Consider the following 19168-nt stretch of genomic DNA (forward strand, 5'->3'; position numbering starts at 1 on the left):
AGACTAAAGGGAAACCTACACATAAAATTTCAAAGAGATCCATCTACTACTTTTCAAGAAATAGTGATAACCGGACCTCGGACGTAGGGTGGTTTGAACAACCAACCATCTGATGATGATGGGCTAAAAATGTGCAGCTCCTTGTGTCACTGTATGGTAAGTCGTATGTATATGTCTACTTTGTATCACCGTATAGGATTAATAGAATCTTTCACCCCCTTTAGGGTGAGACAGGGGGATCTCAACACGAGGGGGATTATTAAGTTGTCAAACATGAGGCTTGCCTTTTATTTGATGAGCTATTAAACACAACTTTAACTCAGAGAGGTTTAATTTTCATTTTATTTTTTTCATTAATTTATTCATTTTTTTTTTCTCTTTTTTTTTTTCGTCATATTTTAATCTTTGTACACTCAATAATCTCTTCCTCACTGTGAAAATAAAAATTTAAAAAAAAAATGAGAAACCAACATTTTTCAATATGTATTTCACACAGAACAACACATTCTGACCACTTATCGGGCTTATTACTACACACTCTCTTCCATATCTGATACATACAATGTATATTTCATTCCAAACATCAGCATTCACAATCCAGCATACTATTTACATACATCCAGTCAACACATCCTCATTCAACATTCAAACCTTTCAGTCAACACATTCAACCTAAGAACTAAATCGTCAACACATATTTTCCCAACACTGAAGACTGTTCTATACAAACTCCAAAATATCTATGAAATCTATACAATTTTGATATCCTTGAAACACTTCCTAGTATGATCAATGAGTACTAATTGGAACAAATATTAAGATTTTTGAGTACTTTTAAACATTGTCTCTACTCATCAATAAATACTTGCATACCAGGTTGTTTGTACAAACAAAATAAAGGTCACCTTTAATATAAAAAGATTTTCCTCCAAATATTATACATCTAAGCTATACCTTAATCAAAACCAGTCTGTTCTAGTACTAGCTGCTGCGGATTCTGTTAGTTTTTGATCAAAGAGATTACAGGTATCTTAATATGCAGGAGTCGTGTAAAAGCTTTCAGGACAGTATCACCAGCATGATTTTATCAGGTTCTGACTCTTTTTCTCATGCAAGGAAATCTCACATGATAAACAGTGCTAGATTTTTTATCTCCTTTAATCTGTCTGGTACCTTTATGTGACTTTTTATGCAAAGTGCCATCAAAGTTTTACAATGATGTCATTTCCCATTGTCTTTTTGACATACATTTGGAAATGGAGGTAATTCATTGGAATTGAAGACCATTCAGAAATGAAACAGTTGACACAGCTCATACTTTATGCAATTTTGACACAATAATGCACGATATAAAACCTACAATCCTTCCAGGTCAGTTTATCTCCAATAATTCCACTAGTCCAGAGGGTATGCTCAATATTAAACAACATTATTTCAAAACATATGACCTAATGCCCCGAGACACAAGCATAGAAGAATCTTTTTTTAAATTATTTTTAACTACAATTGTAACTGTTGTCATGAATCTTTATTATACAATAATAGTATCCAGAACTCAATAATCAGTAATATACTGAAAGTCTGACTGTAACAATATCTTTTTTCAGTAAAATCATCTTATAATAACCCAGACTAGATCAAATAACGAATATCTTGTTATAACCTCCAAACCCATTTTCCTTTATTCAACACAGGAACACTTTTGGATCAAAGGATCATGTTCATCTATGATAAATGAATCCTTCCATTATACTTTCGTCATAATCCCTTGGAGTTATCTCCATTTAACAACATGACATCCATGCTGTATCATAACATGTCTAAATACTGAAGCCAATTTCCCATTGGAACTACCGGTCAGCTAAATATCCACAGGATGTTGACTCCAGACGTTCCAAGACTCACTCTCCTGGAAAAGAAAGAAAATGCACATATAAAACTATATAAAATTTCTTCTTCTTAAAGGTAAAATGTATAATATCTAGTATATCAAAGGCAGCTATATGTGCATGGTGTATATTTCAGTAGTTTTGGACCACTTCAATACTTGTGGCCCCAAAACATATGTATAGAGTATGATCAAATCTCAATTATCATATCATGCACACATGTCAGAGCAGTCAAAGCTTTGATAATGTATTCTCTGTGACAAATGTAACAATGGATGATGGGGCTTATAACAACCATATGTAAACTCTGAGTATAAACTTTTGCTACAAATTTCTCATTTTTCTTACACATCAGAAACATTAAACTATGAATTTGCCAAAACTTTTGAAATGGTTCATTTTGGAGATTTTTGCAAAAATATTAAATTGTAAACCTAACCCAATATACAGTAATACAAAACTGTAGGTATTTTTTTTTAACCTTCAAAGATGGAACTGGAAGTATGATGCTATTTTAGTGCTAAGGCTAGAGAATTGACTTGTACAACACAAGTCAATATAATTCCATGAATCGTCTCACTCTCCTTGTAAATATGGTATTTTTAAGGAAATACTGATACAATGTAAAACATAAAATAACTTTCAATTCTAAAAATCCAATCAAATTAAACAAATAATGCCAAAAATATCACTCATCCTGAGAATGGACAAGGGACTTTCACAGTACTAGTTTCAGTGTGGCCATCATTTAAATCTGAAGTGAAAATAACCAGCCAAAGCCATAAAGACTTTATACCAAGTAGTCATTTCTCAAAATTTTCATCTTTCTTTCTATTTTAGAAAAAAAAATCTGACCTTTGACCATAACTGATGACCACTAAAATGTAATATGCAGTAACTGAACTTTATGGCATGATGCTATGGTTATGTAAGGGTCAGAGATGTTTAATCACGGTCAAGAGTATTGTAAAAGATCTAGCAGCTTTAGAGAAATAAACACATGGCTTGTAGTATTACATATGAAAGTCAATCAACAATATTGAGCTATAAATTACATTACAACTCACCCCAACATGCCATGTTCTTTCGTCTTTACATGATGCAGAAACAGCAATAATGCCTGAAACATGTTATTCCTGCCCTGTAACAAAATAATTCACAATCAAATTTTAAATTTTGTTGTTTACATAGAAATAGGCTAATTCTATAACTTCCTTACTAGCAAATTCCAAAATGGATTTGTTCTGTAGGAAGAGGGCACTGCCCCTTCCATTACACCTTTAAATATAACAATTTTCAGATTTTTTTTAAACAAATGACCGTTCCTTGATCTTGTGACATCTCGAACTAATAATAAATATTCAGCCAAAAAGTTGAATAGCCACCTTAATAAGAAATTCTCAAACAAAAACAATAACAGAAGAGTATTTCTTTTATGAAGGAAAAACGTTGATTACAATCAAGCATGGAACAGACTGTGTTTACCTTCGGCAGATTTAGTATGGATTTACCAGTGACCACCTGGAAATGTGGAGGGTTGATAGAGGATTGGTATATACACAGTGTGTCATCCTTCTCTAGGTCTGTAAACAGAATTTACAACAAGCGATCAAGTACCTCTCAAGAAAAAGATATTATGAACACTGACAAGGGACAATTTCAGCAGCCATTTATTTGATGATGGAGAGCTAGAAATTTTCTATCCACAGAGTATAACCCCTCTCTAGGTCTGTAAACATGTTTTGTATGTGAATAAAACGATTTCAATATAAGCACTCTTGAAAAATCCATTTTTCACTTTGAAGTGGGAAGAATGATACAAATAAAGTCTTCAATTAACTCCAGACTGCCTTACCGTATTTATCAACTGACCAACTAATTGTATAATCTGATAATTTATCATAATTACTTTACCCTGTCAAAATATCTCGACAAAATGACAAGGTATGTCAGTATTTATCAATAGATGAGAAATATAAGGAAATTTGTGACTGGAATCAAACAAGTCTGAAGACATCCACTGTCCTTGTAGTTATTGAAGTGTTAGGGTTTTGTCACTAATGTTTTATCTAAACTGGTCCTCTGATACAGCAAATGTCAGTCTGTGACTTATCTACATGTATTGACACTAAACATGTTACATATAACAATACAACACTTACTAGGCTTGTCAGGTGTTTTTACAAAGTACTGGGTGGTGAATGTCCGCCCATCAGGGTATTTAGGCTGGGGTGGTAACCTTGAGTCCAAGTATGTACACAACAGGTGCATCACAATCTGTCAACAATACAATAAATATGAATAAGAGTGTAGAAAATTCCTAAGAACCAAAAGCTAAACACTATACATGTACATAAGCAGAAATTCATCTCCTATGCCCCAGGAGGATACCATAAGGTATACAGGGCACACTTAAAATTTAGATAAAATCAAGGTATAAGGAAGGGAAGTAACTCCTTATACCAAGTTTCCAAAAATTTTCCACATGTTTTGCCTGCTAGCCTTGAATATCAAGACAGAGTAAAACAGTTTTAAAGAACTCCAGTGGACCTACACAATAACTTCTATTGGCAAATCTAGGTCATTCAGTAGAACGTTGACATTTGGCAATTTCTGAAGTCAAGACACAATTCTGAAGTATTATATGTGGCAAAAAAGTCCCTCCAAACACATGAATCAAAATTTTTTTGAGAGTCAATATCATATTTAATATTTAGAATTATTGTTATAAGGAAGGAATGTACAAGAGAGGTCAAACTTACTGCTGCATCTGTTGGTAGGTGTTCACCCCAGGCTTTCCCATAACAGCCGCCACCCTGCCAGCTAAATTCACTCATACAGCCGTCCTTACCTAGGTCTGTTCATACATCGATATTTCAGTGATGTTATTTTAATTTCGAATACACTTTTACATCATAAAATCAGAATTTTACATTTGCTTATTACTTTCAAATCAAGCTGAAATTTACTAGTAAAGTGCATTTCACAGGTATTCACCAGTTAAATTTATTTCATCAGATAAAATTATTATTTGACAATAATATTTTATTGTTTTTACACTGATATGTAGAAAATCAACTTGGTGTAAGTTGCTTATAATTCGTGGTTAAGCCTTTACACAAGGTAACTGAGCTGGATACCAAATGTCTTACCTAGAATCCTTCGAACCAGGTACTCCTGGTTAGACGATATATCAAGGTAAGGTACAATGGTGTTGAGCGTGGGCAGCATGGGGCCTTTCGTCAGAGCCAGCTGTTTAAGAGTAGACACACTCACCTCTGTCAATAAATCAATTCAACTAAATATAAGTTTACAACATAAAATCTGTAACAAAGAAAATGTGTAGGATGTGAATACAAGGGCAAAAAATGATCATCAAAATACTCAAGCTCCCTCACTTCATTTGTTGTGATCTGCACCTAGAAGTTTGTATCCTACATATGTCGCCTTAACGTGTATCCACTGGTATTGTTACAATAGAATCCTAAAGACACGAAGAACAAATAATGTTGATTTGCCATTGTTATTGCTGAAATTACTATATATATTGTCAATATGATGTCGTAAAATAGTTTATGGCCCAACTCACTCCTGATAAAAGTCTAATTACAGTTAGTTATCAACAAGAAATGAAGACCAATGTAGGTCACCTTTCTGTATGCCTGTAGGTGGAACAAATACTATATAACAGTTTTCTTTACCAGTGTCTAATTGTTTATATTTATGTTATACATGAGAAATATTTAACTGTTAAATTTTAATTGAAGAAGAGTTATGTTAGGTTTGAAATTAATTTGTTACAACGACAAAATTAGGAGACAACCTGGAAAAATTTATGCATTGAAAAATAACCCTGTTATATGTTACAACTGTAACACTTAATGACTGTTGAACTCAAAGCATCACAAACATGGAAATAAAAATGAAGGTATCCAAGAATGCTAAACACAGGTTAAGATGTACCAACACCAAGGCAAGCAATCAATGTTTTTTAATTGGGGTTGAGATTCTAACCTGTTTTAATTTTGAAGCATATTCCAGATTTTAAGTACAGTTTAATTCAATATTACCTCCAATCTCTGTATCCTCTGAGCCGATTCTCCGTAATTTTGCATTGGCATTGGTGATTTCCAGGGCCAGCCTTGCCACAACAGTTTGACACATCCACTGTAACAATCGAAGTAAAGCATTAACAATCTGATACCACAGTAAACAGACCCAAAGGAGGGCATCAAAATGAAAAAGAACAAGAGTACCGCAAAGCGGAACAAAATATGACCGTGAATATCCAAACAGCAAAGGGGCATAACTCTTATTCAAATCGCCAAATCAAAACCCTGTTCATGAAAACACAACTTCATATCATGGTGATTAAGCCTACCATGTTTCATAAAAATGAAAAATGTAAATCTTAATGATTTCTATAGTGACAAAATCATAATCAAAACCCCATTCAGGAAAACACAATTTCATATCATGGTGATTAAGCCTACCACAGATCAAGGGTCACACTTGCTTTTTAACTGGTTACTGACCTTCCTTAATCGTTCTGTCCACAAGTAAAGGTCATCCTCTGTCACACCTCGCTTACTCCACACCTACAAAATCAGTCAATGTTATTTCCATTCCGATAGAAGGGCCTAACATCATATTTCTAAAGTAAAACTATCACAAATGTTGTAAAAAAAAGAGATTTTGTGTCATATTGGAAAAAAACAATTTTTCATAAACAATACCAGGTAGGCAAAACTCCTTAATAAGCAATCATTATCTAGTTCTTTTATTGTTGACTAATCATTTCAGACAAGTTGGCTTAAATCAAGATTATCACTCAAAGAATTCAATCTATGAAGTAATTGATAGTAAACTGAACCACGAATAGAAGTGATTTAATATGAAGTCCTGAAGTCATGTAGATGTTTTACTACAATAGCCCTTTGTAGCGACTGGATAAAGGAGTCTGCTTAGATTTACAAAAAATACAGTGAAGTTGCAAAACAGAAACAAGGGAAATTCCTGGCATGGAGAGGTCTAAATATTTCATCTAAGAGGAGACTTACATCATCACCACCATAGGAAGACGTCTGGTCATTATCATTATTACGAGCAGTACTCGACTGTGGTGATCGGGTGGCCAGCTGGTACATGTATTTGCGAAGAACATGAGTGTAATCCATGGCCGATCGTCCATAACTCCAGAAGGATGTACTACCGGTGTTAGTGGCATCAGGAGAGCCTGTAAATAAAGAGCAATTCCTTATAATAATAATAAACTTTATTTATTTTACAACAATAGCAAAGCAAGTTTTTCTAACTTATATTAATCAATCTTGTTGGCACGGATGGAAGCGTGCGAGGGGTTTTAGTGTGGGAGGAAACTGGAGTACCCGCAGAAAACCCATGTGGTCGGGCAGATGATCCCATACCTTTTCACATCTATTCCGGGAATCGAACCCCAGACGGCTAGGTGAAGGCGAGTGTGTTACCATCCAATGCCTTCAATATTACCATGAAGAAAAGTAGCTTGATTGACAATGAATTTCATTACATAATTAACTGGTTTTCTATTTGATGGGTGTAGCACACCTTTCCCAGTCAGTCGTTTGACTGCACCATTAAATATGCTGGAGGTCCACTACATACTACAAGGACACAACAAACTCAGTATAGGATGATTTGTAATCTTAAGTTTTTAACAAACACAAACTGTCTGGTGTACAGAATGAACCACACACCTGGGACCTATATTTGTGGTAGTCTGATGCCATACCATCTGATCTACCACAGTCGCTCAATGTTAATAACAACCATCCTCTCTAAATGGTTTACATGTTAGATAAATTGAAATTGAAGTTGGACAATAACACCCACTCAAGGAGACACAACAATATGGAAACAAGATGACAAATCTTTTACCCACAGATATATCAGATTCTTGCTTGCAAAGGTCTCAGACTTGATGTCTGTTTACTTCCAGGTCATAGTATGACATTCGTGTTATTTGATAAAATCACCAGATACTTACAATATGGCAGCAAACTTTCCAATCAAGTTGTGTTTCATCAACCTGATCTTAATGAGAACACCTCACAATACCTGTATCATGATGTGCCAAATTCACTAAATTGCATTGGAAACTTTCATCAGATATTCTCAACTATAAAGTAACCTTCTCACTATTGGTTTCAAAGACTCTCATTTGATTTTTGACCAAAATGAATCCAAAACGTTTCCAAAATTTGACTTTGAAAATTTGAGCTGGATCAACAAGTTTTACCATAGATTAAGCATTGGTGTCCTGAAGTTTAATCTGTTGTTTGTACAGTGAACAGAGAAAGAAAGCATCTTATTCACTGGCAAAAAATAGTGCAATTGAGTGTGTGCATATTTCATTTCAAACAGTGGAAAATGAGTCTGTATCATGTTCATCATTGTACCCTAAAATCAACCAATACAAATATGTACCAATATTTTCTGACACCACTCCTTTGAAGGACATGTCCTGGAGAATCATAACAGTAACTCACATTCAAAGGCTATACTCATTACAAAACAAAATGTAAGATGTTATGTCAATACAGATGTAAGGATGACAACAAGCACTCTAATTTGGTGTAGAGGAAAGATGAAAACTGGGCCATACTTACTGAGTGCTTTCTTGCTGTCCTTCTCTTCCTGCTCCTTGAGGAACTGTGTAAGTGAATGCTGGTCTGTAATCTGTCCCTGGTCGTACGACATCACTGAAATGTGGAAAACATGTGAAGGTAAGCAGAAAGTATATCATTACTATACTGTCATAAAAGGTGTCCCTTTCATAACCCCCCTCATCCCCATTAAAAAAATTTCAAATAAATAAATGTAAACAAGAAAGGTGATGTTTTAAACAAGTAAAGAAATCCCAGGTACATGTATCTTAATGTTTGCAAATGTTATTTAAAATTGCCAAACAACTATCATTTTTGTCATTTGCGACCAAAGGCAAGAGCTGTATTAATGAATCTTTTAAAACATATGTGAAATCTTCTTACCTGGTGAGTGTTTAAATGAGGAGAGAGAGTGACGTGATCGTAAACCACTACTTTCTAAACTGCTATGGAGACCTGAACCCTGGGAGAGATTTAGCCCCTGAGAGGAAAAGGACACCCCGGGGGAGTAGGACAGGTTTTGAGAATATGACATCCCGGGAGACAGAGATGCATTAATGGATCCAAAACTGGCATTAGGGCCAACACTGAGACTGCTGAGGTTCTGGACTGGCAGCTGCAAGCAAAAGACCATAACTAAAGTTACAATGTTTCATAAACTGTAACAGTAAATCTTCAATCTTATATATTGCACATGTTCAACAATATCCAGGTAATCTATGTATCAGTTTCTTATGGTTGGTAATGTCATTAGAAAAGAATTTCTTACAATACCACCTGTAGAAGATTAAAGTGTAACATTTTGATGACTTTGAATGGACTTCAGTATGTTGTTACCATCTTCTGAAATTTTTATTATCTTTTAACCCTCTAATCACACTGTGTTTTTATAGCATATGTTTGTGTACAGTCAAATACATTCGTTGATTCCCTACCATCTTGTACATTACATACGTCAGATGTCTTGTTATTCAGTCACTATTCTCATGTGATATTACACATATGTAATACAATCTAATTTGAATTAAGGTTTAGGTAATGAAATGATGTCACATTTTCACTTTACTATAACGATTGAAGATAAAGAGCCACAATGGCTTCAAGTTTGAAGTGAAAATGTCTGTTTTCTAAAATTTTTACTTAATAAGCAATCATGTGATAAAAAAGATCTTTCATTTATTTCCATTCAATATGAGACTTATGAAACTCACTTTTTTCTTATTTTAGCTAACCTAGGAAAAAACCACTTGACTGGGATGGAGACCCCATATCTTGTCATGTCCAGTAGGGATATTGAATCCAGGTGGCCTCAGTGAAAGACATGTGTGTTATCCCTGGGCCAAGTGAACACCCAGCGATATTGATGTAGCCAATAAAGTAATACTAAAGTAGATATATTTTCACTTTATCAATCTTTTTGATGTCTTGTTAAGAATAAAATTCTTAACTAAAATCATTGTTTAAATATCTTCTTTGCTCAAAACTTAAATGGCTTAAGCTTAAACAAATTACAAAATCCTTCCTTTTTTAATTTTCAAATTTCCTTAATACGCCACTTAAACTGTTCTGAAAAATCGGAGTTTACTGTAGATAAGTGAAACCTACTCTGTCATATGAGGTACTTGGTGAACCATACGAAGCAAATGATGCAGAAGGGGAGGGAACTCCAAAGGTCTTGTGACCTGGGTATGCACCAATGTTGGTAGGTGTGATATGACCCACGGAACGTGGACTGCCACTACTGGAGAAACTGGACTGTCCTGAAGGAGTACTGGCAAATATCAGGCTGCCTTCTGAGGAAACAGAGCTAGGAGATTTTCTTGGGGATAATCGGAATCCAAGTTCTGTTAATGGATAAAAATATTTCTTGATTAAATATAAACATGTAAAAAATAAATGTTATAAAATGAAAAGACATCATATTGTCATTATATGGTCGCAATGTGAAAGATACAATTTTACAAAATAAATGATAGTTCCTATAATGAAAATCTATCATCACTAATCAAACTGCCTGATGTTATTTGTATTTTTGAAAAATTAAAATTGTACTGAGGTCATGTGACCCATAACTGTATAATAACTTTGCCTCAATGCCACCTTTTGAAGACCCTCATCTATGCTAACAGATGTAACAGTGTTCCGAAGCCCACAAATGCTTTTAATCCTTGGCTGGATGATAGTACTTTAACTTTCATTGTATCAAAGACAATGTATAAAAGACAATATATGACATGAATTAGCTTTTAAAGGCTAAAGGTCAATGTGATGTCATAGCTTCATGGTGAAAAATACAACATATCTATTCAGATATTCTGAAAACACAGACATCTTTATTGCAACATAATCTAGGAAAATGACTCTTATAAGAGGGTCCACTATATATGTAAACGTTAGGACAACATCAGCAAAAATGCATTTTCATGGGAAGAGTTAAATAATTTTTTCGACTCTTTGTAAGTTTTTAACTAACCATTCAATAATTGACAAACCTGTATCGCTAATCCCAAGCAGCTTCTTTTGACCAGTGGTCACTTCTACAGTACTTGGCATTAAATATGGACGTACATATACCATTAGGTTAGCCAGGGTATTGAAGAGGAATACAACTATTAGTGCACATTCTGTAAATGAAAGAATGAAAATATAAAATTTTATATCAAAAACTTTGTAATTATTTATCCAGTGAAATAATCATAAGTGTTCAGCTTTTCATTCGCAATGTCCCAAGTAGTAAGACATAACAGTAATTTTTGTAGGTTTTTTTCAAAAGAATATGAAACACCAACACCAAAATTTTGTTGAGTCCAATTACTACAAGATATAGTGGGTACTCAAATTGATAGAGTTCCACAAAGGAAAATCTTGAGTACTAAAAATCAATGACACAGTCCTTCTTGTACCATTTTTCAAGAGAGTAAAGAACTTCATATCCAAAATTTAGATGAGTCCCGATACACAGAGATAAAGTTTTTTTCAAAAGATGAGTGATTATCACAAGAAAAGCATGAGTACATAACTCAAATAAGATCCAAAAATTATTAGGTGTAATTTATTTTAGTTTTATTTTTCCGCCTAAAAAAATGTAAGAAACGCTTTACCTGTATACCACAGCAATGGATGACTCAACTCAAAACAGGACCCAATCGTGTTGAAATTCCTGGTGACAAAAAAGGGGGTTGAAAATATAAACAATGATAAAAAGGGCATCCTGTTAGCTCAATAATTATAATTTTCAGAGGTCTCAATTTACATAGCAATTACTTTGTAGTCTGGCTGTAGGTTTCCCAATCTGTTATAATTCATACATTAGTCACTGAACCTAAACTTAACAAAACAAAAGAAATTGATATACAATGTACACATTTTTTCTTCGGCTCAATTTAAGGTCTTTAAAAGGTTCAATGACTTTTTGGACAACAGAGGAGTCTAGAGGAACAGCTGATTGACTACTTGTTTATGTAGATCAATTGGTTAAGCAAATGTTCATAGTTTGTGTATTGGTCTTAACAATGACCTGGGTTTCTGAGTACCTTACTTGTTACTGCAAATACAATGATATCATTCTAGTAGTTGTGGTATTACTGTGTTTCAAATTTTCGTACATTTTAAAATCCTTAATAATGTATATAATGGGAAAAGTCACTTTAAAGTACTCAGTGCATTTTGTTGGATTTTTCATTTAAGTTCTGAACACAATTTCCTAAATCTTGGTATGTCCCATTAATAAGAGATATAGCAGTGTCCCACACACAAAAAATCCAGGATTCAAATGATGAGTCCCAAAATCACTGGTACAAGCACAGGTATATGTTCTTACACATAATTCAATACCTGATCCCCTTTGCTTCTTAACCTCCTTGATTGTACTTCTCGGGTCGTGTATACCAATATTCAGTTTCTTCAATTCAAACATAGATTATCAATCCTGGACAATATGGGAAAGAGTTCGTCAATCTGACATAGTCTTAGCTACATGTACAGCATACATGCACACTTTTGTTAAATCAGTTATACTTACAGCTCATAGTACAGAAGCAAGGACAGGAGTAGGTTAACACCAAACCAGAACAATGACTGTCTTGACCTTTTCCAGGACCGACGTTTTCTCCATGCTTTCTCCACCACGGGATTTGTTATGTTGCCTATTGCCATTTCTGCATAATATATTACAAAAAGTTGAATGTTCAAATATGGGTAAAAATCATCACTTTGACATTTCTTTACCTTTTTCGAATACATAGTTACAACATATAGTTACTGAATACCATGGTTTGTTAACTGAATCTGGAATCTATTTGGCACATGATTGTAATCTTATAAACAAAAACAAAAAAATTAATATTTACTATTTTTGTACTTTACAATTGAATTTGCAATCCTAAATGGCGTATTATAAGCTGTCTAAATTTGACTTCATCAACGCACTTGCACAGTTATTGAAAGACTTTAACAAGTCAAATTGACTAATATGTACAACTCATTTGATATAGTTTCATATGAGGAATGTCCACTCTCACACGCTTAAGATCCCCCTTTGATTTTCATAAAAAGAGTAGGCATGATAATACCAGTTAAGGGGTCAAGGGATAGTGTCAGACAATACGATTATTCTAAGGACATTAGACGGACTTCAAAATTATCCAAACCGAAACTAGATAGGCCCTTACACTTCCTGTCAGCTTCTAGACATGTTTCAATTGCTAGAGTTAGGATAAGGCACTATTAGGCCCTTGAGCAGCCTTTTAAAACTCAAAACTAGTGTTATCAAACGATCACCGTTACGACGGTTCCATCGTACAAAAGGTGACGTAGGTCGCCCCCACCCCCCTCCTCCCCCGTTGCCAAAACACTGACATTCGACGGTGAGACGATACCCGGACACGGGAGGAATCGCTGAGACGACAAACCTGTCAACCAACCAATAAGTCTCTCTCGCCATTGCTTTAGGTAGTGTAAACCTCTTGCATTGTTGGAGAACATGTACTTTTTGATAGATGTGTGAAATACAACTTTGCTGTTATATTTAAAGTATCAAGGGATAATAACGTAAGTGTATTAAATTAGAGTTTAAATAACGAGATTTGTACTATACTGAAGGCTTACCATTCAATGTTTTCATTCATCCCGCGTGAGAAAATGCTTTACTTCCGGTTTCAAGATGTCAGTTATCACCATTTAAAATGATTGGTCAAAATAGTTTTGTTGTAATTTAGACTTTGCATGTTAAAATATTTAGTACGCAAAAACTACTTAGTTCAATTTTATAATGTTATCAGATATTTTGAATTGTTATGGACAGTTATAATTTCCAGTGATTTTTTTTTGTGTATATTCACTTCACGCTGAACTTTTAAAAGAAAGATGGCCGACGATCAAGAGCAGGTGCGTGATGGCTGCGTTGTAAACAGGGCGACTGGCTTACAATTACTGTAGTGCAGCATATAGGCCCTAATAACTCAGAATACAAATAGTGCCAGTAAAAATGATGAATGTCATCGTTGTAAAATCATTTTCATTCCCTAAACTGCGCTAAGTGTTTGAAAGTTCATTTATCTTGCACACAAAGTTATCTCCCTTCCTACACAGTGTAGTCGTATTTTCATTACTGCTATGATTAGTAAATTTGTTTCTCTCGCAAATCATGGACGTATGATACAGTTGGATACGGAACTGCACATGTCTCTTTGCAACACTATAGTGAACAAGTTAGAGTTATCTATAGCTTTGCTATGTTTATATTTTTCTCAAAAAGTACGTTATTAACCTGTTCAAAAGTAGTAAAAGCTTAATGATTTTCGAATTGATTGTGAAAAATAATTTCTGTTTGCTATTGTAGTTTATAAAACAAATCGCATGTTTCACTTTAATCTATTGGCGTTATTGTTGTCACGAAAATGAGAATCACTTCAAATGGCTGTGGTCAGACTAATGAATGTTCACTGTATAATACAATTTTTTTTAAATATCTTAAATAATGAATACCCCAAGACAATCATAGAACCGTCCTTCCTATCATACTCCTCCATGACAGTTCTTGTCATTTGTTAATGTTAACTTCAATGATGCATTGATGTAAAGTACATACTTGGTAATACAAAAAAAATATTTAAAAATTTTCAATTAATGAGGTGCTGGGTGCGTGAAAACCTAGTAGGACACTCACTCCTACATGGTAGATCCATATGATGTAAATTGTGCTTGCTCCACATCAAATTCAACAGTGGGTTTTTTTTACTATTATTATACTTTTGTTAAATCATAATTATCTTTTCTTTGTTGCTAGATATTGATGTAAATTGTATTGATGCATATATAAAATATAAAAGTATCTTAATGAATGAACTGCTGGGAACTAAATATGCCCCAGGACACTCATTTGTCCCAGGACACTCATTAGGTACACCGGTGAATAGGGCATACTATATATTGATTGGACGATGATAGGATTTAATCAATTATCTAATTGTTTAACAGCAACATAATTGATTATAATGATACAAAGATCAATCATTCTGATGCACATAATTTATCATAATAAAGTGAATTATTTTGTTAAAAAAACCCAAATTCACAGTGTCTGAAAATGCCTGCTATCATGTATTGACATTCTGATGCACATTGTACAGTTTTCTTTATACATAAACTAATTGTTAAGTGAATTGCTTTCAATGGGTATAGTTGTTAAAGAACAAAGTCAGTAACATAAAATGTCATTTTACACAAAGTTAGATAACAGAAATGAATAGTTCTTATATAAATGAATAGTCACATTGGCCTTTGGGCCATGTTAAAAAGATGAGGCTTTTTTGTTGCATATGTTTAAAAATAAATCACATATTGATATTTCAAATAATCCTACACTTCAGTAACAAATTTATTCCTCAAGCAGTCAATGTCATGTAAATACAGGACTACTATTCCTATGTGGGTTTCCTAACCTGTTCACTTGTAGTAACATGTCTGATAAGACATTTCACTATGATTATAATGCAATTGTTGGAGTATATAAAGCACTCACATATATAATTATGTAAATATGTATCTTGTATGAAACTGATAAAACCTGAAAAAGTGCGCCATCAGGATCTTTTTAGTCTTTATGCTGCACACTAAATATTACTGGGCTCAAATCTAGTAACACCATTCATATAAAAAGCAAAGGGGACTAATTATAACTCATGTAAATGTCTATTATCCAAATGATTTTGTTTTAGAAGTTGAAATGGCCACAATTCTCGCACACAATGAGATTATTTTCAACTGTGACAAAGAAGTAAAAAAAAATTAGGAATCGACTCATAGAAAGGATGTCTATTGTTTTGAAAAACACTGAAAAATTGATGAAGCTTAATTCTTTGTTAGGCTTTACTACATCTTAAGTATATTAGTAAAAGGTGTTATTTGTACATTCTTTGACACATCCTGCACTTGTATTAAGTAAGGTGAGAGATAGCTTAATGCTAATACATATTGTAGCTTAAGTTTTACTTGTTCTTTAATTACAGCAAGCTCCTGTGCAGAATGTGGAGGAACCACTTGACTTGATCCGACTGAGTCTTGATGAAAGGATTTATGTTAAGATGAGGAATGAGCGTGAGCTGAAAGGAAGGCTTCATGTATGTTTCTTCATAATTGTGATGTTTCCATATGTATTAGCCAATCCTTTAAGTCCAAAGCTTTGCTTTGTTACATATAAAGTAGATTTAGATTCCAAAATTCAAAGTCCAACCCCCTTTAGGCTACTGATATTCTAAATTTGTCCATCAGGGTGCTTTGAATGGGTTAAATAACCAAGACCTTGAGCAATTCTTCGTAAGGAGGAATTGAATATTGTGTATAAAAAGGAACAACAAAGCATTTCATATTGAGAAGACTAGATGCTACTATTCAGGATGAGAGGGGAGGCCCATGGAACTCTTAGTAAAGAATATACATAAGGACATTGGGTGGTGGGGTGGCGCAGTGGTAACGCACTCGCCTTTCACCTAGCCGACCAGGGTTCGATTCCCGGAACTGACATGAAAAGGTAAGGGGTCACCTGCCTGACATGGGTTTTCCCCAGGCACTCTGGTTTCCTCCCACAATAAGACCCCTCGCGCGCTTACATCCAGGCCAACAAGAGTGATTAGTATAAGTTGACATAACTTGTTTCGCAATTGTTGTAAAATAGATAAAGTTTATATACATAAGGACATTTTGACTATTTGTGTTTGAAAGGACCTGCCTATTTGACTTGGGTTTTGACACATCTAATGTAATGAGACATGTAATTGCTGAAATAACTTCAATCTAGAAAATAGTGAAGAGTTGAAACAGATGCAGGTTAGATTATTTCAAATATTTATCTGATACTTGCTATTCTAAGAAACACCAAGAGAGTTATCAGGTAAAATGCCTTTATGTTGATCTATACTGTATTTTAAGATTCCTGTTTTGTCTTCAGGCTTATGATCAGCATCTCAACATGATAATGGGGGATGTTGAGGAAACCGTCACAACAGTGGAGATTGATGAAGAAACTTACGAGGAGATTTACAAGGTACATTGTATTAAAATTTAGAGTTACCAGGGAGATCATGACAAGATTGTAATATACAGTAAGATATCACCACCAAAAAAACCTAATTCTTAAACCAAAGGAGAATAGCATTCCTATTCAGTATTCTTATTTCTTTTCTAAATTGTTTGTAGTAGAGGTCATTATTCCATTCATTGCTATCACAAGGATTCAAATCCCAGACCTCTGAATTACTAGTCTCACACTTAATCAATTGAGTTAGAGAGAAGATCTCTACAGCCTACTGATATATTGCAAAGTATTTACCTGGGTTATATACTCACCCTTCAGAAAATAACTCAACCATAAGTTTCTAGGTGTTACAGCAATGCTTATAAAAGTGTCACAAGTAATATTCCTGAGTCCCTACATTGGTGCCAGTGTATCAGTTCATTGTCTATTTCATTGCTTTCACAAGAACCTGAGTTACTTGTTTTACATCCATCATATTGAGCTAAAAAGAAGAAGTTCTTTGTAAGTTATATGATGACCTTAATGTTCAAATATATTTTAGAATTAATAGGTACTTCTGAAACACAACTCTGGTTATTGATGAGGTAATAATTAGAAAGTTAGTTAATTAATTACTTAACATGGTTAGTTTATTAGTAAATATGTATCTCTCTATATTTGTGTCTGTTTGTTTTCTAGTCAACCAAGAGGAATATTCCGATGTTGTTTGTACGAGGAGATGGTGTGATTCTGGTATCGCCTCCCATGAGGACAGGCACTTGAACAACACAACTGCAAATTTTGATTTTCTTTTTTTTATGTTGATTTTGTACTGTTTATGTGCTAATTCATGATCTGCATCAAACACATTAAACTCATATTCATTTATAATTTTACCATTGTTTACTGGTTGTTATTGGTTAGGGAAATGTGGAGATCATACACGTTTATCTCCCTTTACAAAATGTTAATTTGCTCTTGGTATGCTTGTAAGAAATATGACATCATTTATGTTTAGTCTCGAGCGGAACATATTTGTTCATACTAGTGAATACAGTTTGAATTTTTCTTGGATCAGAATTTTTTGATCACCGATTTCGAATAATTTACTCTGGTTAATTACTGAATTTTATTATGAATACAACTTGTAAAGAGTGAGTTGGTTACATTTGAGGACTCACATGTTATTTTGGTTTTTTTTAATGAATCATTTAAGATCAGAGAGGATTGAAGCCGTTTTTTCCTAGAAGTAAAATGAAAATTCTTTTTAAAAATAAAAAGTAAGGGGTAGTAGTTTGTGGGGTATAGGGCTCCCAGAATTATCATTGTTTATAAAGTGAAAGGATAAAAGAATTTATTGTTTATTCAAGTATTTTCATCTTCATATTCATAGTTTTACCTGCCATGATTATGAAAACAAGGTCAAATGGGTTTTAAATCTTGGTACAACTTGTAACCAAGAGACTTGGAGTCTTGATAAAAGGGAATGGACACGTGCTGGGATTAAGTTTTTCAGATGAATGATCTTGACCTACCTCCAAGTTCATAAGGGTCTTTCAAGCATAGACGAAAAATATGAATAATTGGAAAAGAGTTGCGCATGCATCTCATGTTGTTGGTTCTATGCCAGTAAAATATATCCAACTCCGCAAATAAAGAATGTGTGCATGTTGGATGCTAGAGAAAAAAACTTATTAATAGATAATATGTTAATTAAATCACTTCTGTGAGTAATTCCTATATGAAAAACCTGCATTCCTATTAGGTAGATATTTTAATGGAAAAAGCCATAATTAAGTAATGCGTTGTGTCTCAAAACTAGAGTAGATTTAAGAAATGAAATGTTTTCTTATTGTAATTGTAGTTGTTAAGATTGCAAAGTGACCTGCTAAATCCCATGAACTCACGAAGGACATTTTGCAATTATATCAACTGTAATTCCATTCAAGCACTGCTTTTATAAACATTTTTACATCACCAACATCAAGTTGGGAAACATTGGTTATAGAATTGTATTTGTGTTACATGTTACGAAAATCTTGGTCTTGTACGATGAAGGATATTAAGTTATTGGAACAGTGGAAACAATGAATGGCCAAAAAGAGCATTGTGACATAAAAATA

General features: G+C 33.9%; 2 protein-coding genes across 2 annotated transcripts; one reads left to right on the forward strand and one right to left on the reverse strand.

The window, feature by feature from the left end:
* Positions 1-396: 396 nt before the first annotated feature.
* LOC132554706 (transmembrane protein 209-like) lies at positions 397-13674 on the reverse strand. Its single transcript, XM_060219017.1, has 16 exons — positions 13640-13674; positions 12555-12690; positions 11635-11693; positions 11026-11157; positions 10139-10377; positions 8918-9149; positions 8537-8629; positions 6950-7125; positions 6425-6487; positions 5960-6056; positions 5042-5167; positions 4652-4746; positions 4052-4166; positions 3375-3472; positions 2957-3030; positions 397-1909 (listed from the first exon to the last, which is right to left on the reverse strand). The coding sequence occupies exons 1-16, from the start codon at positions 13653-13655 to the stop codon at positions 1858-1860; spliced, it is 1803 nt and encodes a 600-aa protein (XP_060075000.1). The 5' UTR covers positions 13656-13674; the 3' UTR covers positions 397-1857.
* A 223-nt stretch (positions 13675-13897) lies between these two features.
* On the forward strand, positions 13898-17941 carry LOC132554694 (U6 snRNA-associated Sm-like protein LSm3). Its single transcript, XM_060219005.1, has 4 exons — positions 13898-13918; positions 16042-16152; positions 16980-17075; positions 17745-17941. The coding sequence occupies exons 1-4, from the start codon at positions 13898-13900 to the stop codon at positions 17826-17828; spliced, it is 312 nt and encodes a 103-aa protein (XP_060074988.1). The 3' UTR covers positions 17829-17941.
* Positions 17942-19168: the final 1227 nt, after the last annotated feature.

This window comes from Ylistrum balloti, unplaced genomic scaffold (genome assembly GCF_031769215.1).
Source record: "Ylistrum balloti isolate Yb309-2 unplaced genomic scaffold, AGI_CSIRO_Ybal_v1 Utg370432, whole genome shotgun sequence".
NCBI lineage: Eukaryota > Metazoa > Mollusca > Bivalvia > Pectinida > Pectinidae > Ylistrum > Ylistrum balloti.